The sequence below is a fragment of the Lonchura striata genome, chromosome 3 (assembly GCF_050655825.1).
Source record: "Lonchura striata isolate lonStrDom1 chromosome 3, ASM5065582v1, whole genome shotgun sequence".
In the NCBI taxonomy this organism is placed as follows: Eukaryota; Metazoa; Chordata; class Aves; order Passeriformes; family Estrildidae; genus Lonchura; species Lonchura striata.
The window spans coordinates 45556614-45578769 of NC_140705.1; the positions used below are offsets into that span (position 1 = coordinate 45556614).

Here is a 22156-nt window from a genome sequence, read left to right on the forward strand (position 1 = left end):
GAGAGACAAAGCTTGAGCACCTCAGGACAGTATTCCAGGTAAAAGAGGTTACTCTCTACAGCTTGAAGGAAGGCATCCCAACCCTCTCCCAGGAAAGGGCCAAAAATGCAGCTTCTCAAGTGTTCATGCTGCAAGTTACAAATCCAACTGTAGAATTTAAATCTACCCCACTTTATAAAAAGATTTGGTGTATTATTCAAAGTCAGGTGTGCTGCTATTCAGTACTCTCACATACATGTTCTCAACTTTCAGACAATTATTTCTCCAATACAGAAATATACAGGAATATAAATCAACAGTTATGATGAGACAGCAGTCTAACAATAATTTAACATGTTCAACAGCATTTAAAAAGGCACACTTCTGATAATACAAAGTACTACTGAAACACTCTTTTGTAATTCAAAAACTGTTTGGAAAAAAATAACTAACTTGGCTTAATTTTGTATCCAGGGGCTGTATGCCAGATCAGGTATCAGCTATCCTGTGTCATGGTTTAGGAATGGTACTCTCCAATTTAGTGTTCCCACCAAAACCACTCCAAACCATGTGTCAGTTGCTCACTCCTCCCTCTTCCCCAACTCCTGTGGAGGGCTGGAGTTGAAGGCACAAAAAGCAAAGGTCAGACTTGAGACAAGAACAATTTACTGGAAACAGCAACAATATTAATAACAAAAGTGCGTGCAAGAGAGATGAATGATTCATATGCAAATACTCACCACCACATCACAGGGCATCTGACAACACAGACCCAAAAGGGATCCCTTCTCCCCTTCCTGGAAAATGGCATGAGGTGGTTCTTGTGCAGAGATTAACCTTGTCATGGCCAGAATCAGGACACCTGTCTGCCTAAAGCCAGCATAAAGTCCATGCTCTGACATACCCAGAAGAAACTAAATTAAGTGCCTATGCCCCAGTCTGGACCAAACAAGAAGGTTAATCCACCAACAAAACAGCAATCTCCAACTGGGATACAATTCTATTACATACCATTTCCATGATACTGAGTCACAGAAATAGCAGATTTTTCATGGAGGAATAACACAATCTTGTAAATCCCATTAAGTTTTCCATTATACTATTATGTGACAACTTGTATGTATTTTAGCATTTCAGGATTAAAAGAAAATACTAGTTTTTTATCGTTAATGTGGGAAAAGAAAAAAGAAATAACAAGGGGGAAAAAACCCAGCTAAATAACCAACCAAACACTACCCTAATGGTTATGCTTCAATGGTTATGCTCATATGCTTCATTCTACTTACCTGAGACTGGGATATGGGCGTTTAGACACATAATTTATACTTACAGTCTTTTTTAAATAGAAAATTAAATTAAATCAAATCAGAAGTATGAATTCAAAACATATTAAGCATATTAAACCTCTGTTCCTTATGGGAATCAAGTTAAAACCGCTTTAGTTCTGAATGACAGCATCCATTAAACTTTGATGCACGTCAACTGATGTGCTTTAATGTCTTAGATGTCTTACCTCTACATAAACAAGATAATACACAAGCCTGTAGTTGCAAGTGTAAATTGAGTCTAATGCCACTGTCCAAATGAGAAACATGCCTGCAGACATCAGGAGGTAAATGTATTGTTTTGGGGGTTTTAACTTCCTTTTATTAACTTGTATTTGTTTATAATAGCAGAAGTTGTGCACATATGTAGTAGCACATTTCTCTCTCTCTCAGGATTTTTTTATACAGGTACACAGAGAGACAGAAAATCTTCATTTACAACACACATAGATCAGGCTTTTTATATATTGTTTCCAAATAAGATTAATTTAGAAATATTACTCTTCTAGAGTTTTTACTCAATAATTATTTCTACAGTTAGTCTGTTGATAGTTATTTACAACAAATTCAGCATTCATTCTGGAAGCACAACACTAGAACATTCTTAGAGGTTATTAACACAATTACCCATTAAATTTGTTCTGCTTTTGCTCATAGGTTTCTACTTTTTACCCAAATCTTCTTCAATCCTCAGCCACACATTAGACAAATCTAATGTGTGAAGCAAGCTAAAACAAGATGTTCACTGGCAGTCTCCCAAGTCATTAAACGCCTACCACAAGATTCTTCTCATACTCTCAGGATCAGACTGCATCTGGATAAATAAAGTCAGTTTGTAATCTATAGCCTGCTATTTCCTCAATCTTATATTAAATATAAAAAATACTTTAATGAGACAATGAATGCAGCAAAATCACATTTTCCTCAATAAGGACCAATATGAGTTGGGAAGGCTCAAAAGGTGACTTAAAGCAAGTTACAAAATTTGGTAGGCAAAGAGATAAAAATATAAACAAGGTATGGTAAATATGTTCTTACAGCAACCCATAAGAAATCAGAACATCCATTTTGTAAGAAGGCCTTGGAAACAACAGTAGGTTGTTTCCAGTAACTGGTTGTTTCTAGTAACTGGTTAATATTTACCAACATAAGAGGTTAAGCATGTGGCACTATGCATTTATCTTCCAATGAATATAATTCATCTCTAAACAGACTTTGACAGCAAGCAAATGGGTAGTGAACTGACTTTTTGCCCAAGGCAGCAAAAGCCATGTGGCCTTGAAAGCAACATACTACAGACACTCACATTAGACTTTTTTCCTGAGAACTGCAGACACTGCCCCAGATGTTATGCAGAAAGGAGTAATTGGAAGTCTCCTAAGACCTGCAACAGCACTCTTCCAGTATCTCATGAAGCAAGCAATTAGCAGTAGCAAATAACATTCTTCTAATCCCAGCAAAAATGACAGCATTCATTTACGTGCATCTTCCTTCCAAAACAACAACTTTGGACTGCCTGAAAAAAAAGAACTCTTATCTTTCAGATGTTAGGTAAATTTCTTACACAATGATGCCATGACCCACTAAGAATACAGCAAGCCTCCTGCATGTTTATTGCTTCTAATTTTCTAGACTGGGCACTAGCGAACACCTGATTATTCACATAAACCATCTAGCCACTTATAAGAACACCACTGCAATAACAACACAAAATACATGTGTGTTTTTAGCCAAAAAAGTAAGAGCTGCTGTACGTGATTCAGACTGAAGACTCTTTTAAAGTCTGCTTACTATCCTACCCCAACATAGCTGACGCAAATACCAAGGAAAATAACAGGTTGAGCAGTGCACAGACAGTACAAGCCTTTTAAGAGTTGAGCAGTCAGCTTTCAGCAACCCACTGGATCAGGGATTTAAGATCCAGAGACTATCTTCCTTCAGTTGCCTTAGTTCTTCTGTTCTGATAAACATGGAATAACAATTCCATAATTAACTTTCCCATGTAAGTCTGTGATTTTAGACCTCCCACATTTACCTTCAGTTTCCCTCCCTTCCAGCCCACAGTCTACTTTGTTTCTGTTCATACAGAAGTAGTTTTCTTTCACCGACTTTTTTGATTCCCCTTCTCTCTACCTTTACTAGTGTTACTGTATCCTTTCCAAAGTAGAAAGACACCAGGATAGCACAAAGACACTCATGATCTGAACACAGGGATTTATGTGGCTAACCAAGTGTGATTTGCTCTCAGGTCTTGACTTAAGAAACTCACCAGAAAATAATTTTAGTGACACTGAATTTGCTTTTTTGACTGCTCCTAATCTTGGAGCTCTTTACAGAAGAGTGACAAACATTCTCCCCTCACCCTCAACTTGCACTGAAGTAATGATCATACAAGAAGCCACTGCTATCTCTAAATAGGTAGAATAGTTTCTCTCCCATTTCCACTACATTAAAATTCAAAGATGACAGACATAAATGTAATTTTATTACACAAGCTGCACAGTATTATGAGATCTTTTGCACTTCTGCACAGGTTAGCAAAGAAAGAAAATCAGGCTAAGCAAATTTTGATCATCAAACTGCCACCTGGTGCTTCTTTTTCCCGTGGGGGAAAAAAAAAAGCTATTTCAGCACACTCTGTAGGAAAAACCTTTAGAGATATTAAATTATGCAGGTCAGAGACACCTCTGGCATTAAAACAAAGGAGAAAGCATCCCTCATTTTTCCCCTGCTTTATTCAGTCCCTGAGGAGAAGGCTGACTTCTTATGGGGCAATGGACATGAAACTCACTCCAGAAAGAGATGTAGGAAGAAGGTGAAGGAAAAGCTTGTCAGGAGAACCATCCCAGGGAGAAGGAAATCAGCATGGCAGCCACAGGAGGAGAAGAACAGAGGTGCACCTTACCACCTGCTCTGCTCAGCAACACTGAGCAGGAGAAATGGCAGAGCTGGAATGAAAAGTGAGGATAACTGCAAGACCTTGGAGAAAGATGCTAGACCATGTGAAAAGGATTCGTGGATTACAACAGTATAGCAGTGATGAGGAATTCAACTGGCTGTGGAAACAGTAGGGAAGAGGGGGAGGAGAGAAAAAAAGTGGGGGACGCTAGCAAAGCTGAAAACAGAAAAAATGGTGCTGGTGAGGTGAGGAGTGGGATATGGAAGTGTAAAAAGGACTGAACTATGTGGGAAGAATAGAGAGAAAGAGTAGTGGAGGGGAAAGCAAGGGCAAATACAAAAAATGTCAAGGGAGGAGAGATGCACAGAAATGTGTTCAACATAGCAAATGCTCCTCCTAACCTTGGCACAAAGTCCAGAGGCCCACCAGCCCTCTGACAAAACTGTCCTCTTGCTCTCCTCTTTTAAGCATTAGCTCCCATGACAGTGAGGTTACTTATGATGGCAGGCTGTGCTGTGAGCAGGTCACAAAAAGAAAAAAGGAGGCTTAAGGGAAATGAACTGGTGCAGGGAAATGAAGGAGCATAAGGAAAAAACTTCTATTTCCAAGGACAGAAAATAATGGAAAAATAAATAGTCCTTGTCAAATTCTTTTATTCTTTGAGCACAACTTTCAGGAATAAAATCAGTGGAAATTATTTGTATGGAAAGAGGTAGCAGAGGAAAAGAGCTCAAAGTTTATGTCAAGGGTGATGAGAAGAACCTGGGACTGGCAATATATGATATAATTAAATTGCAAAAATGGAGAAAATTCTCATAAAAATAGGTCAAAAATCTGAAGAAGTTGATTAAGATTTTATTTCAAGTAGTCTAGAATACAAAAGAATTAGAAAAAGTAGTAAATATTGCTGCTGACAGACCCTGTGAGAAAATAGAGATAATCAAAAACTGTATTAACAGAAGAAAAGCAAGCAGGAATGAAGTCACAAATGAGAAGTTGTGAATACTTACACACCACATATCATAAGAAGGTCTGAGCAACAGACTATGAAGGGTACCATAGAAAAAAGAAACTGTACAATAAAGAAAAGGTTTGGAATAGAAATTAGAGATAACACTTGAAAAGCCAGGAGCCAGAGTCGGAGGAAGGACAACAAATAAAAGATTGTAAGTTACACAAGGAGTCTGAAGATTTTAAAACTCTAGAATTAATATTTTTTTTCCTACTCAGACTGCAAATATTTTACAATGGTTATTGAAATAACTGGATGTAGTAACACATTTTGTCCGAATCAACATGTCACTACTATACAATAGGATAACTCAGCCAAATAATCTAAGAAGAGCAACATGCACTTTGTTTCCACTCATTATGACATTTTCCACAGTTAGATAAAAATCAAAACAGCATGTCCTTTATCAGAGGAAAAAAAAAAAAAAAGGCAAAAAAGAGAGAAAGTCAAGGATTCTTCCTTTATCCTATTATTGCCAAGACAAAAACCATGTTTTTGCAATGCCCTACATAAAAAATATATTTGCCTTTTTATTTGGCAAGAAGCATGGAAAATTTCAGGAAATGGGCCAGATCTTTTGTCTAAAATGCATAACGTTATGGCTTAGGTTTGCTAAGGACTCACAAACAGTGCCCTGAGAATCTGATCCCAATGCCCTCTCTCCTTATTTAATATCCAACATCAGATTTTTATCCCAAAGGTATAAAAGTAGATTTACACACACACCTCCCTCTTATAAAAATATAAATTATAAATCTTATAAATCTCTTATAAAAGACAGAAGCATATCTTATGCTGTAATGACTACAATAATCTCCCAGACTAACAAAGCTATATCCATAAAGAAAACACGCACTTTAATCCATACATGAAGTTTCTTTAGCACAACTTTTCACACAAATAAGGCACATTGCTGGGAAGTGTTGCAGTGAGAGAGCTCGGGCACTCCTTGTTCCACACTGTCTCCTTCAGCTCTTCTCTCTTTCTTGCCAGTGTCACCACCTGCTTAATTCAGCACACACAAGTTGCATCCCCATTTAAGCAGCTCATGGTTGGGTTTCATGTATACACCTGTCTATATGTCTTCCTTTTGCCCCAGCTTTTAATAGCACAGTCCCTAGCTGACTTGCTGTACTTGCTATGCTTGGATTTTGCCACGAAAAAAAAAAATTCAATCTAACTTATATCTCTTAGAAAAGCCCTTCCATCTCTTACTCCACTGCAAGCATCCTTTTATCCCACTGCCTTCAGATTTTTAGGTATTTTAAATAAACAAAATAAATTAATGTGATCTGACACACAGATGTGATGGAGCAATGGAATTCAGAGGATCATGAAAGAGACACTACAAATATCAAATAGAAAAGACTGGATTATATGGAGAAAAAAGGGGTGACAAATGGAAGTCTCAAAAGGCATATGGATGAGTGCAATTTTATAAACTGCAAACAATTTTTAAAAGCCTCATTCAGGGAAATCCACGCAAGGAAGAATCCTTCCTTTAAATTTTCTTCACTATTCATGGCCTATGAATTGGACTGTATGTAACAACAAAGCAATTAGTTTAAATACTGCCAATGCTCTCACTGGTGATAATTGGTTGCTTCTTGTAGGAACATCTGTTCCATCTTTCTTAAGAAATGAAGTACAGACCCTGTTACCTAGACAACAGAATCCTTCTGAGCATCATGCACTGTAAAAGGGCAGTATCAGCCTAAGTCACACTGCACAGTCGCTCTCCCCACTGCTCCCTCATTGCCACTAATGCAGCCAAATGCTGTGACTTTTTAACATTAAGCCCATATTTATTAGATCCCATACACTCAAGCCCACTTTCACATGCACTGAAAGCAACAGCTGTGTCGCTGTCCTTTGGCCAAGCAACAGTCACTTTGAGGCTCTGTGTTCAGCCAGTTTCCACCACCATGACTGCCAAGTTGTCAAGCTGAAAATGCTGCAGCTTATGAGTACGCTGAGAGCAAGTCTTATCAAATCTAGAATTGTCAGCTCAGTCCCCCTGAATGTGGTGCAGAATGAGTCACTTTCACTGCCATTCCTCTTGATTACTGGACCTATTCTAGCACTAAAGGGACCTATTCTAGCACTAAAGGGACTTATCCCTTACAGACACTCACTAGTGTCCTCTAGCCAAATTCAGGAGAGAAGCAGCAGACTAAACTTTGAAGATGCCTTTTGTTGCCTTAAACTCACCACAATTCTGTAATAAAATGTTAACAACAACAATGAAGTGCACCAGGTGACCAAATTCCTTTGCATGCTTTAGCAAGATGGATCGATTTAATTTTTTCCTATCTGCATGTGATAGAAAACCAACAAACACAGAAACCGCAATTGAAGAAGCATTAAGGTCAGAGAGGGGCTTTTCACAAGAGCATGTAGTGACAGGACAAGGGTCAATGGCTTTATACTGAAAAAGCGTGGGGTTGGATTAGATATTAGGAAGATATTCCTCCATTGCGAGGGGGGAATGAGATACTGCCACAAGTTGTCCCATCCCTGGCAGTGTTCAAAGGCCAGGTTGGATCGGGCTTGAAGCAACTTGATCTAGTGGAAGGTGTTCCCACCCACGGCAGGGAGATTGGAACTAGATGATCTTTAAGGTCCTTCCCAACCCAAACCATTTCATAATTTTATTCAAATAATCCCAGGGAGAAAGCACCATAGACCCATTTTCCAGGCTCATCGCTGTTGGGGAAAAAAAGGAAAAAAAAAAAAGGGGGGGGGGGGAAGGCATGAGCTCTAAAAGTACTGAGACTAAAAACATAAAAGCTTGAAAATGGTCTGGATTTCAGAAAAAGCAAAAAATAAATCATCCATCTGGCCTTAGACTGAAAATCTGAACAATGGAGATAGCTAAAAACTATTAGAACATAAAGTCACAGTAGAATTCCTTATTTTGACTGCACAGCTTTGAGCAAAGTTCAGTGAATTTCAAATGTGAAACAGTACAAAAGACAATTTAGCAACAGTAAAATATCTTTTAGGCCACAAGTGTAATATTTAGAGACAGAATGTAAAAGCTGCAAGGATCACCCATCCTCAGAAAAATTAAACAGACTAGGTGAAACCTAGGCAAGCAGAAAATCACTAATACATAACAAATATGTCAAAAAAGTCTGAAGTGCAAAGATATTAAGGCAAATGAGGATACTGAAAAAACCTTGGAGTTTGGTCAGAAAGAGATCATTAATCACAGTAATAAAAAGCTTTTTTAGGGGAGGACCTTAGAGAAATCAAACCAAAATGGATCCAAGATAGAACTTGATCCAAAATAGCAGACACAAAACCACTATATTGCCTTTAATATTGTAAATATTAAAGACATCTGGAGATAAAGGAAAGCAAGGGAAATAGTACAAAAGGCAAGTGAGGTAAAAATGAAACTAATCTAATAAGCAAGTGAAAATATGGAAAGACAATGACAGTTGAGAAATAAACTTTGCAGGGGCCATGGAATGGAGTAAGTTCATTAGCAAGAAAGAAAAGGCAGGGACTCAATGTCTTCAAGAACTGGCAATAGATCTCCCATTTCGTAACTGCCTCCAATCAAAATCATTCTACTGATAGCTTTTTTCAAAATTCCACAAATTAAAAAAAAATAATAGTTTTTCCCAGAAGTATAGCCTGCCTGAACTACATTAACTTCAGTATGCTCAGGTGGTGGCATATGAAAAAGCTCAAGGTCAAGTGCAATTGTGGCATATTCACATACCAACAAGTCAGTACATCCACTACATGCAGGCAACAGGCAGCTTCCAGGAAGCATCCTGACCGTGCAGTGACAGAGAAAGCATGAGCATGATGCTCTTTCTACAAGTCAGAAACATTTTGCCAATTAGATGGCCAAATAGAGTGGAGAACAGGAGTATGATGCTCACACCTTTCTTATCAAAATGCAAACAAAGCATCACACTGTAAGACGCATTACAGAATTAAAGACACCAGGCTATTCCACTTTGTGTTGTACTTTTGATTACAATGGCAAAACCGGAAAGGCTTCCTGCATCTTAAAACCCCCATACATTAATGTCTCAAGTCATCACAAAGACAAGAAAAATCTCAGTAGGGTACAGTAGACGCTGTATTTAAAAAGAGCTACTGTTCAGTTTACCACAGAAATAGACACAGAGGTTCACAAGAAAACAAATACCACACTGAAACTGTTCACATAATGGAATTGCATTAAGTCAATAAAGTTTCAGTAGAAGGCGACATTTTGCCTTCAATACCAAAGCTGACTACAATTTGCACACAAAACTTGCGGAGTAAAATATGACTGCAGACTAAAAACACTATCCACTTAGCCATACACAGGTAATTTACTGAAAAAAAGCAATATTTAAACAAATTCCTAGAATTTTTTTCTTCCAGTGATGATCCATTTGCTATCCAGTCATCTCTGTTCTGTATCAAATTTATCCAGTTTAGGTACTACCAATAGTATTTCATTTTTGCCTCACAGACTCCATGGGAACCAAGAAGTCTCAGGCAGTTTACGGATCTGGGACACCAGAGACATGTAAGGAGGACATTGTGTTGGGAGTACATTACAGAGCCATCTGATAAGGATAGCAAATAGGGTGAAGTCTTCTCGACAACTCAGAGAAGTCTCTGATCCACAAGCCATCATTCTTATGAGAAGACATCTACTTCCTTGACATCCACTGGAATTAACTCAGTTCTGGGAGACTAGCAGGAACAGCTTCTTGATATACATACTGGAAGGGCCAATAGAGGTAGCACACAGTTGCTCTCCAACAAGGAAGAACTGGTTGGAGATTCGACAAGGTAGCTTTGGCTGTTGCAACCATCAAGTACACCTGAGCATATTCGGCACAGAGAAGAGAAGAGTCCAGGGAGATCATCTGTGGCTTTCCAGTACTTAGTAAAAGGGGGCTTATAAAAATGAGATGGACTTTTTACATGGGCAGGCAGTGATAGGACAAGGGAGAAGAATTTTAAATTTAAAAAGAGAGGAAATGTTGTGGTGTGTTTTGCTTTAAAGTTCAAGTTTGCCCCCTATTCTCCTCCCTTATCTCCTCCCCTCCCCAGCTGCCAATCTTCCTAAGCCCTACCATAACCTCCTCCCTTCCAAGTTGTAGAACCTCCCTATGCCTACCCCTTTCATTGTCATTCCTTGTCAATCCTCCTTGTCCCAACCCCTTCTTCCAGAGTGTTCCCTGTCTATTTTGTAATACTCAACACCCCATGTTATGTTGTATTATTCCCCTCCCTTGTTCTCCCCGATAGGTTTATAAAAAGTTATCCCCACCTTTGACCCCTACCCAGCCTTACCCTCATTGGTTAATGTTCCTACACCGCTCCTCCTGAGTTACTGTATAAAAACTTCTGTTCACCCCCCGCCCCAAGCTTGGTCTTTGGCTGTCCCAATAAACTCATCTGTGAGAACCCCAGCCTTGCTCTGGGGCCTCATATGGTGGCGAAATTCCTCCTCCAACCCGTGCTTCCAAAGAAAAACTCCGCAGGCTTGGCTGTTCGGTCTCAAGGCAGTTTATTGCTAGTTATCTAACAGATTATGTTCTTGGACTGTGGCTATTTGATCAGCGGCCTGGGTAGAGGCACACACACACTGACATCCTCTCTATCTGCTGTCTTCTTCGTCTCTCCCCCCGCCCAGGGCTGCTGCTATCTTTTATAAGATATATTACGTATAACATGTTTACAATTATTCCCCAATACCTACTACCTATGTTGCCAAGTGTTTTTCTACTCTAAACCAATCTGTGAGTGCCAACATCACCAAGAACATGGAGGTAAGGAAGAAGAAGGAGGAAGAACAGGATCAGCCCACTTTCCTCCATCTTAGAACTTCTGACCCCCATGTACAAAGTAAAAACCCCCCTGTACCTGTGCTAAAACCCCCCTGTACAATACTAAAAAAAATTCCCCTCTACTTTGTAATTACTTTTACTATACTATCTAACCTTTTGTGACTGCTTGTTCCACCTCCAAAGTTGGTAACTCATTCCATGGCTCAAACTCAAAATCACAGCTGTTTTCCAGCTGTCTGCCAGGGTCTAGAATGCCTCTGACCAAGGCCTGGAACCTCTAATAATGTCTGAGAGACATTTTGAGTTCCCACACTCATCCAGCCTTTACTCCAAAGATCCATGTCATTGTTATCTGTCCCTGCGCTGGACCAGTGATTACTGAGAATTGCAGAGCTTGCAAGGGGACGGTCACACCCCTCTCGCAGCCACCCAGCACACCCCATATGGTGCGCTGCAACAAGGAAAGATATTTTAGAAGTTAGGAAGAAGTTCTTTACTCAGAGAGCAGTGAAAACTAACACAGGTTGCCCAGAGAAGTTGTGGATGCCCCATCAATTGCAGTGTTCCTGGTCAGGTTGGATGGGGCCGTGAGCAAACTGATCTAGTAGTGGCACCCTTGGCACAAGGCAGGAAGGATGGAACTAGGTGATCTTTAAGGCCCCCTCCAACCCAAGCCATTCCATTATCTTATGATTCTAAGTTCCTGAGTGAAGAAGGCAGAGCACAGACCTGGCGTTTCAGAACAGCATACTTCAGCTTACTGAAGAAACTGGTAGGTAGCCAGTAGGAAGCAGCTCTGAAGAGCAAAGTTGCTCAGGAAAATGGCAGATCTGTTAAGAAATACAAGTAGACCTCTTTGGCTAAGCAGACTGTCAGAGTTCAAGTGCAAGTGTATAGAGAGGTGCAAACAGGGACAAGCTACATGGGAGGAGTTTACAGACATTGCCCAGGCATGTAGGGATGCTGTCAGGAGAGCTGAAGCTCACCTTGACTTGACACTTACAAGGGGTGTTGAGTGCAACAAGAGCTTCTCCTAACAGTGGTTGTGAAAGGCTGAACAGGAAAATGTGAGCCTGTTTCTAAATGAAGTGGACAATTCAATAACAGGAGTTCCAACTTAAAAATAATCCATCATCTGATACCCATGCCAGCACTTCTCAGCCTGAGGCATAAAAATAGTTACATGTAATGTTAAATTAGAGACATTCTAGATATGCAAAATCGATATATTAATTCAAACAATTTTACAACTCCACACAGAATAAACTGAAAACATGGACAAACTAATTTTACTTAACTACAGGGAAAACACAAATGAAGGAACATAAGGAGAATATGCAATGTGAAAGAAAGAATGAGAAACAGAAAACTGAAAGTTTATGGCAAATTCAGGAAAGAACATAATTTATAAAACATTCCAACTGAAGCTTTAAAACATGTAAGTATATATATTCACTTGTGCGCACACACACAGAGTCTTGCAGGGAGTATTTAAGTTTGGCAAGTAAGTATTTTAAAATCTCTTCTTTGCATTATGGGCAACACTGGTTTTCTTTATCTGAGTGGTAAAGTAGCCACTTGCTTTCGGTGCATTGCTGCCTAAAGCTTAATCTGAAGCAGTCTGGCTTTGGTTTTTTGTTCATTTCTGCTGAAGGCACCATCAGTTGGTTCAGTTGGTTTTCGATTTGTGTGTTCTGACAATATTCAGAATCTGAACAAAACAGCAAATTCAAAGTGAAAACTGAGCCTAAATGACACTGAACAGTCATTTTCCCTAGTCAGCTGCATTGGGAATTTGGATTATATCCTAACTGATGTCAAGTATCAAACTAATTTTCTCAGCTCATATCATGTTAGAATGGGGTAAAAGCTTTCTTTTTATTCTTTTTAATGTACTTTCCATAGATGTATTGATATTGCTCTCCTTCTTTGAGCAGAAACACAACTTCAAGTAACCTCTGTGTGAAAAGAAGTTGCAAATTTTGCATTTAGAAATCTAAAAGCAGAATCTTCCTTTTCCTTTCTCTTCTGCATGCTCTTTTTTGTTGTTAAATTGGTGAGGGACATATATGTAGTTAAGACAACAGAGCTGACTAGCTGCTTCAGATGATGCTCTACTTCTGTCCGATTTCTTGATATAAAATTGCACTTCAAGCTGTGAAACTTTATTTTATAAACACTACAGTGTATTTATGGACTGACAGAAACATCAACTTAATTGATTACACAAAAATAGTTTAATTCCATATATTTACTACTTGTGTACTTTTTCATTTAATGAAGTTAATTATTCTTTCAGATGCAATAAAATAAAGAAAACAAAAAATGTCCACAAAACCTTTTTGAAGAATAACCAAAGCAGGAATTTAAGTACTCCCTTACACAAAAAGCATTTAAATTACAAAGATTATACAAGACTAGACCATGTAATACAGAGAGCTCCTATTCTTCCTACGGCACACAAAATATGAGATGTCAGATAGCTGAACCAAAAAACCTTTTTCCAGCTGATTCACAATGCATAGACACTTCTAGCCAACACATGCCTTAGCTATCTAATAAAAATCCCTTCACAAAAAGGTTTTTTTCACTTATTTTACTACCTCCAGCTATTGAAAGAGAGAATGGAGTTTCAAAGTTTCCACAAACAATCTTTTCTAATTAGGTAGTAGAGAATTTATGGGGAGATTTTACATTGCCAAATATTCTACTCATTTATTCTGTCTTGGCATGGGAAAAGAAGTCCTGACATTCAAAAGGAATCTCCTACAGCAAATGTACTCAGGTACACAGACTTTTTTTGAGCCTTTTTTTACTCAACCTTGCCTCCAACAAAGCCAGGGATCAAAGCCTACATAAGTCTACACAGCAACAAATACTGCAAGCCGCTGTGATAGTCATGGACAAAGAAAAGGTTGATATAGGTGAAGCACAGAATTTGTACCTATTATGAAATTCTATGCAACTTCACTTGAAGAGAGCCAATGGCATTACAAATCTTTTAAGTGTTTTATAAATACGGAAAAGTTACCATTATTCTTGTACAGCTGACCTTTTCCATGTTACTAAGAGATGCAGAGATAGGTCAAAGATGTTTAAGGCCAGCCTGGTCTACAATCAAATTAATTAACTTCATATTTAGCTCATTTGACTAAGCAGTTTCCAACCAGGGAGCTGAGAGCAGCTCGTAAATTATGTGCAGCACCTGACAGAGGTAAAAGCAAGGAAGTTTTACTAGCTCTACCAACAAGGCACAACACATCCCCTTGAGTCCCTGTGCCACACTGCCAATGGCACCAGAGGAAACACATAGCAGAGGCACAAAGTGCTTCAAGATGGAGATGGTAAGTCTGGCTGACTTCCTTGGCTCAGCTTCAGCACCACAACATCACAGCATAGCCAAACCCAAGAACAGGGTGACACAACTCCAGAAGAACTGCCCACATGGAAAGTAACAGAGGCAGAATAGAATGTAAATACAGTGAGAAAGTGACACTTTCAAGAGAGCTGACAAACACAAGAAGGTTACAAAGATATATTATTTAACCTGTAAGGCTTCTAAAACTTTGCCCACCCTCAGAAACCAAAATATTCGTATGCTGTAGTACTTTGGAATATACACTGCATGAGTAGGCAAAAGGCCTGAGAATGATTTGTGCATGCTAAATTGTTCAACTGAGCTTTCAGTAACTCATTTAACATTATAGTCTGAATTTACTTTAGCCTGTACCCATAAATGCAAGTTTGAACAACAAAGGCCAACCAATGCTCCCACTAGTGTGCCACAGCATACTGGCATCATTTCAAGGCCTCCCAGAAGGAGCAGCCTTCCCTAATAACCAGCACACACAGGCACAGGATGTGGCAACTGAAATGGTTACAGGATCCAAACCCAGCATTCACATGGGGCAAAACAGCACCAATTTAGGGAACTCCTTAAAAAACACTAGGCTAGCAATGGTGGTCTGTGGCTCTGCTTCCCCCATTTAAATCATCTGTAACAGCCCAGTCTCTTTTTTTCCCCTACAGGAAAAAAAAAAGAACGAGCTATAAAACCACCCTGTTATAGAAAAATTGAATTATATTTAGAATTAAGGTCACTGTTTACAAAGAAGAAGGCTAGAGTTGGATCTTTATCCTTGGAAAAATGGAAGTTCTTATTGGCAAGGGTGCAAAAAAAAGCTATAAAGGATGAGAAGCTGAACAAAGAACATCTAAGTCTTGACTCAGTCTCTGGTTCATGTGAAACCTTTAGTAGAGTCATTTTTGTCTGTGAACTGTGTTAGCTGCTCTGTAAGAATATTATGGAAGATATTATTAAAAAACCTTACTAAAGTCAAGATTAACAGAATCTACATCATTCACCAAGCCAGACATCTTATAATACAAGAAAAGCACGTTGGTTAAGGAGCTGACCAACTTGCAGTTCCCCTGATCCAGGTTGGAAACAGGAGCGACACTTGTTCTCTTCCATTCACTATTATTCTAAGATAACCGAGAGTAGTCTCATAAGGAAATCCAAGCCACTCCCAGCACTTGTGGGTACAGTTCATCAGGTACCACAGACTTGTGTATGTCCAGTTCAAGTGCTGCCTAACCTGGACCTCCTCCACCAAGGTAAGGCTTCCTTCCTCAGTTTGTTCTCTGGTCTCAAGACATGAGACTCCTGAAGGCTGGACTTACTGAGACAAAGAAAATATTGACTACCTTGGCCTTTCCCATACCACTTATTCCCATACAGCTGCAGGCTCAGATTTTCTTTAGTCTTCTTTTTGATACTCATGTACATGTAGAATCTTTTCTTGTTATCTTTCTGGTCCCTTGCAAGACCCAACTCCATGTCAGCCTTGGCTTTTCTAACTCCTGTTCTTGCAAGGTCAAACAGCAACTCTGTATTTCTCTTGTTCTGCCTATCCAATTCATATATAATTCCATTTCATATCCATTCCATATCAACAAGGAGCCTCTTTCTCAACTATGCAGGCATCCTGTTGCCCTTACTTGCCTTCCCCCTTGCTGAGGTGGAAACTTTAAAGTTTGGACAGACTGATCCTTGAATACCAACAAGTTTTCCTGAATCCCTCTTCTCTCCAGGGCTCCAGGGCTGTATGTCACAGAACACTTCTAAGCAGATAGCTGAAGAGGTTCAAGTCTGCTCTCCTGAAGTCCAGGGTCATGATCCTGCTTTTTGCCATGCTCCATTCACTTAGTGAATCCATCTTCAATCTCATCATATCAGCTAAGTAAGCCAATAACAATTGCACTGAAGTTCTTCCATGCTCAGGGACAGGATATATATCCATGTATTTACAATTTGCATTATTGGTGAATGGCACTGACTAAGAAAAGGCTTATTACTTTTCTTTTTTTCTGAATTAAGTTTTCCCAAAATCCACAATTAAAAGTTTACAGTCTCTTTACTGTGAAAAACAAAGTCCTTGAATTAACTTGCATGTACTCTCACAGGAAGTGAAGCCTTTGGGACAAGAAATCTCAGATAAAGCTGTATTACCCTCATGTTTTTTGATACAGAAATACCAAATTCTATTACCACTACATGCTTGCAGATATTTAAAATCATAGCTTTTGGTTCTTAACAGATGACAGCCAAGGTATTCAACAGGAAAAACAGCCTTAATGAATAATACTCCTCTGGTCTGTTTCTTGTGTCTCCACTTCTTGTTCTAAAGAACCTACTTAGATAAGGTAAGGGAAATATATAAAACACAAAAGCAGCAGAATTAAAGTCTTCCTTTCAACCCACTTCAGGTTTCAAAATAAGCTAATGCAAGCCTGGAGCTGAAAGAAATGTCACATTCATTAACTAAATAATCTAAACATAGAAACACTATGTCATTACTCCCATTTACATTTTACAGCTTTGCTCTTCGAAAAATCTGCCTCATAACAAGAACACTGAAAATAGTTAGCATTTCAGTTATCTTCAGAACACACTTGAGTTACAGGGAACTAATTCGGTTTTCACACACTCACAGAATTCTTTGAGGTATAAAGAGTCCTTTCTGATACTTTCATACTCGCTACAATAGAACTGCTGAAATAATGATTCCTTAAGCAGGGATCAGCCTACAGCTGAAACAAAGCAACAATCCCTTGCCACAGGAACCACTGCCTATATGATGTTTTTACTGATATAAACTTTCTTCCAGAAAAAGCTCCTACAAATGAACAGCGGTAAGAGAAACTTTATGGGTTTTGAAGTCCTAAGCAAAGACAGACCAACTTGATTTGTCATGTCAGAAGAGAAGAGTCATCTGTCTTTTCCTTTAGGGAAAGCTAGCGAGCAGATCCTATTATAGGTATCTATGCAATAAGACACACAAAATTGTCTTGGACTGTAAAACTGAATGCCTTTCAGTTAGCAATATATTTGTTGAGTACAATGTCAAGTGCCTAAAGTTTACAGAACTATTAAGATATTCTGAACATACACACAGAGAAACAGGTACACTGGTGTCCCTGTCATTTTTTCATCTTCCAAAGTGGGATTTGGGTTTGTTTTGCTGCTGGAGCAAAGGGGAAAGAAGTGCCAAAAGAAGTACTCATGACATTTTTTAAATGGCCTCTGTCCAGGCTGATAATCTTTATTTAATCAGTAAACATTGCCCTCCTTGTCACCTAACTAAGTCTTTAAATACAAGATAAGCTACTGATGCATTATTTAGACGTCTGTTTCTTTTTATGGAAAATGCACTTGATTTTGGCCGTATGACAAAAATTTGGTAATTTTTTTCAAGTATTTCACCTTTACCTTTGTCACAATTCTAATATTTGACCTGAAATTTCACTGAGGCAAATGCTGATGTGCTGTATTAGCTCAAGTTACAGAGTTTTACAATAAGGTTTGAAGAGGAAGAATGAAATCTAACTTATGGAAGAATTACCAGAAAAACCACTGAAAGCAGTCAAGTAACTTACACAGTAGATGCCAAAATTCACAGGCTGTACTAACCTTTGCATAAAGCTTCACTAATAAAAAAAAAAAAATGTATCATGGGATTTAAAACATAATTTGACACTTTCTCCTTCCTTAACATTGTTTTGTCCAGGTAGACAGAACCAGCTCCATATTACAGTGCTACCATGCTCACAGGAAAGTCTCCTTCAGACTAATCCACACATCTCCACAGCAGTAGAATTTAAAACTAAGGACAAAAATCCAAGAAACAAAAACCCCTCAATATTGTCAAAAATGACTTTGTAATACTAAGAATATAACCTAGTACTGATGTTAAAAGAGGATTTCCTATTTCCTCCAAAGGCAGAAATATTACCCAAAAAAGTCACTGGGTAAACCCGGTGTAAAGTGACTGACAGCAATATGGCCACTTCTCAAATCTATGAGTGACCTTGACCTTATAGTGATAAGCACTTTAAAAGGACAGCAGTTATATCTGTTAAGTCTCTTCATACAGAATCACCATGGACACAAAACACAACCCAGTGGTTTGTTCCGTTCATGGACACCATGAGTTTCTAATGCCTCACATTGCATTGTACATCTGAATGCTGTATTTCAATGCAACACTACCAGATTATAAAAAGCTTTAGGCACAATCCTAAAATACATTCAACAGCTGACTGCATAGTGACAGCAGTAAGACAAGGTAAATATTTAATCAAGCAAGTGTACTTCTTTTGCAATGCTAGAAATACTTGCATTACAAAATTCTACTCAGTATCCAGCATTTTGTTAGTAATGCACATTTTCAGGCATAAAAAACACATAAAGATCAAATTCTACCTTTATTTATAAACACTTAATTTTTACCAAATTTGAAGGAATAATAGGTATGTAATAAAAGACACGTGTAATAAAAATATAATTAAAGCTGGTTTTCATTTTGTTATGAAATTTCCCTGTACTTAGCAAAACAAAAATGAGGAGAACAAACTGTTCTCGGATACTAAAGAACAAGAGAAGTCACGATTAGTCTAAAATAAATACATTATTAGTAAGTGGACTTCAGATGGCAGTTGTAATGTTTCAGAACCTTTTTCTTAGAAGTCATTTTAGAAATATTCCTTTTTAAAGTAAGTCTTCATTTAGAAGTTCATATTTATTTCCCTCTCAACACATAAAATGAAAGAAAATTGTATCAGAAAGAATCATTGCTATTACCTGAAAAGGACTAAAAGAAAATTATGATTATAAAAGCTTCTTTAAAAGGCTCAGATCTGAATAAACTTCTATGCTTGCATACTTTAAAGAAAACATTTGGATAATCTCTATGTTACTTAATTCTAGGAAAATAAAATACCTGTTGAGTAATAATGTCAGTAAAATTACTTTAATTTATGTACACTTACTGCAATCTCTCTACAGGCCGACATGGATATCCCTGTACCTTCAATTTGCTTCAGTGCATACTCCTTTTCATCTTTTCTGTACACACATAAAAAAAAAAAAAAAAAAAAAAGGAGAGAGAAAGAAAAATATATTTAGCTCTGACTTACATTACACCACTCAATATCAGTATAATGATAAACATTTTAATTTGGTCTGGATCAAGAAGCTGAAAAGCCAGTCTGCTTTTATGCATAAATTATACTTCGATATGAAAAGCAAGTTTTCTTTTAACAAAGACCTTACAGTTCCCAAACAAAAATTTCTTTATTAGAAAACCTGGTTAAACTACATCCATTTCTCTCTGAAAACAGACATAATATCTGCAGATAACTGCAAATACAGAATTTTAGAGGACACTTTCTGATACTGTCTACTACTGTGAAAGCACTGCAGTTGTATCCCATGCCTGGAAAATTCTCCTAGAAATATCTGGGAATGACAAGCTTTTTTCTTGATTTCATGAGCTACTCTCAATCCACTTTTATTTCTGAAATACTACTATTTTAAATTAATTATATAATAAGCACTGGCTACTGACAGATCCCTACAAAGCACATGAAACGCTGTGCTCTGATGTACAAAGACAGAATACGAAAGAGTTCAGCTCAAACATTGTACTATCCTTTTAAATAATCACAGCTTGAAGTGATTTAGAGGGACCACCAAAAGAACAAGAAAAGGAGGTAGAATCTTGAAGCTTTCATGATTTAACAGAACCAGCCTACAACATGGTTTTGCAGGATTCAGCTGTCACTGACAGATGTTGGTAGGCACCAATGCCCAAGTGTTGATGCCCCTTTGCAAACTCACCAGTCACAATTCAACAACCCACAAGCCCCTGTCCAAATTCCCGTGGCATTTCTGGTAGACCTCAGTTAGCCCTTCTTCCAGTTCCAAACCATTTTGTTTTGCCACACAGAAAGATTCTGAACTTGCACTTGATTCAGACTCTCTGGCTTTGAACTCCAAGTCTGTGCCCTGCCAGCTTCAGCCTGTTTCCCACCTTCCACCAGACCCTCTCCCTCCAAAATGAATGGGGTAAGAAGTGACTGAGTGGAAAAATGTGGGAACAAGACAAGACAACTTGAAATAATAGCTGTCTACACATATTATAAGTAACACAGACAAGCATTATTCTCACTAATTTTCAGTAGCAGCTAAACCCTCAATACATGTCCATAATTAACACTGAGCTACACTTTTTGAAATAAAATTTTAACATTAAAAATTCCAGATGCTTTCCAACTACACATTAAATTGTGTAACTTCACAGGTCATAAGATCACACCTTATCTCTCAGGAACTGTTTCCAATTTTATTAATTAGTCTAAATTTTAAACAGTAAATAATAAATGCCCACCCCCTCTTATACATGGTCCTGCTGTCTATGCAGAGAATTTCCATACACTCCAAAGTGTCAATTCCATTAATTCAAGTTGCTTACAGAGACTGTGAAGACAAAACTATATTGTCTGCAGAACCAAAACCAGCTCTGGAAATATAAAATTGATCATGGCATTTAAACTATGGTCATGTTTAAACTATGCAGCACAAACAATCCTGCACACAACTATCAGCTGGAATCCCAAAGCAATGTAGCCACTACAGCACTGCATCACATCCTTCTTTTGGCACATCTACTGAACTAGGCACAGGACCACACTGATATGGCCAACCTTGAACTAGTTCTACAAGCAAAGCATTGCATCCAGTTACGCAGACCTTCACAGAGTGAAGGTCACTGCAGAGACCAGGCATGACACTTGGCACACACTGCCTTCAGCAGCACTGCTGAACGCCACCGCCACGGCAAGGCTGTCAGCACACGACAGACAGCCTCTCCATGCAGGACTTCAAGATACTAATAAGAATTATGAAAGGTGTTTAAAAAAAACCCCAACCAATCCAACAACGTAAGGTATTACAGCATGTGGGGAAAGGAGGCAGTCTTACTGAGCTGCAACCCAGGTATTTCTGAAACTGGGATAGTTCTTTTCCAAAGTTAACTGTCATTATTATGGAAATATAATAGCTAATTAAAGCACTTTCCAAAAGATGTCCAAAAAGCACCAAGTGGTATTTTAGCTAATAATGTTTTCCATTCAAGACAATTTGAAAAAGAAATAAGAATATTCTATATGCTTTTGAAAAGCAAGTCAGCCAGTGCAATCTGATGAAACAAACAATTCTGGTTGTTCAGTGAAGTGTCTTAACGAAAAGAACACATAGGTACTTTATTAGCTATTTCCCCACTTGTAAGAATTCAATAAATAATATCAAATGGTGTGTGTGATAGGTGAGTACACTGTTCAACTCCCTAAAGACCAATGCTCTCACGAAACATTTGAGACAGGGAAAAGTTCTTATATTTCATTTCAGAAAAACTCTAAGTGAACTCTGAACACATTCCAAGAAATTGTACAGAACTACACAGCAGGAAAGTTTTTATAAATCCTTTTCTGACAGATCCTATATCAGCACATTTTTTACAGGAGCAAAGCAAGCATGATCAAGTTAACACCAAAACCAAACAACAACCACAAACCACACAGCTCTGGTATGAGGCAAGACACCCATGCCAGGGATAGCCAAGCAGAAAGCAAGGTCTTTGCCCACAATCATTTTTATCTGGTCTGCAGAAACACTGCCTCAGGAACAGGCCAACTAACTTGAAGGTCTTAACCTCCAGCTGTAAGGGAGTTTGTCAGAGGGCAGGAAGCAAGTGCCATGGATCAAGAGTTAATTAAGCAGGTTGTA

At 38.4% G+C, this 22156-nt stretch overlaps 1 protein-coding gene across 5 annotated transcripts in view; it reads right to left on the bottom strand.

Moving 5' to 3' along the window:
* Window positions 1-22156, bottom strand: part of CDK19 (cyclin dependent kinase 19) — a 121827-nt gene that overhangs the window by 83295 nt on the left and 16376 nt on the right. For 3 of the 5 annotated variants that reach the window (XM_031504391.3, XM_085575011.1, XM_085575013.1), the window contains exon 2: window positions 19360-19435. The exons of the other annotated variants lie outside the window; for them this stretch is intronic. In XM_031504391.3, coding sequence (XP_031360251.1) covers window positions 19360-19435 — 76 coding nt within the window. The remainder of the gene's footprint in view (window positions 1-19359; window positions 19436-22156) is intronic. 5 annotated transcript variants of the gene reach the window in all.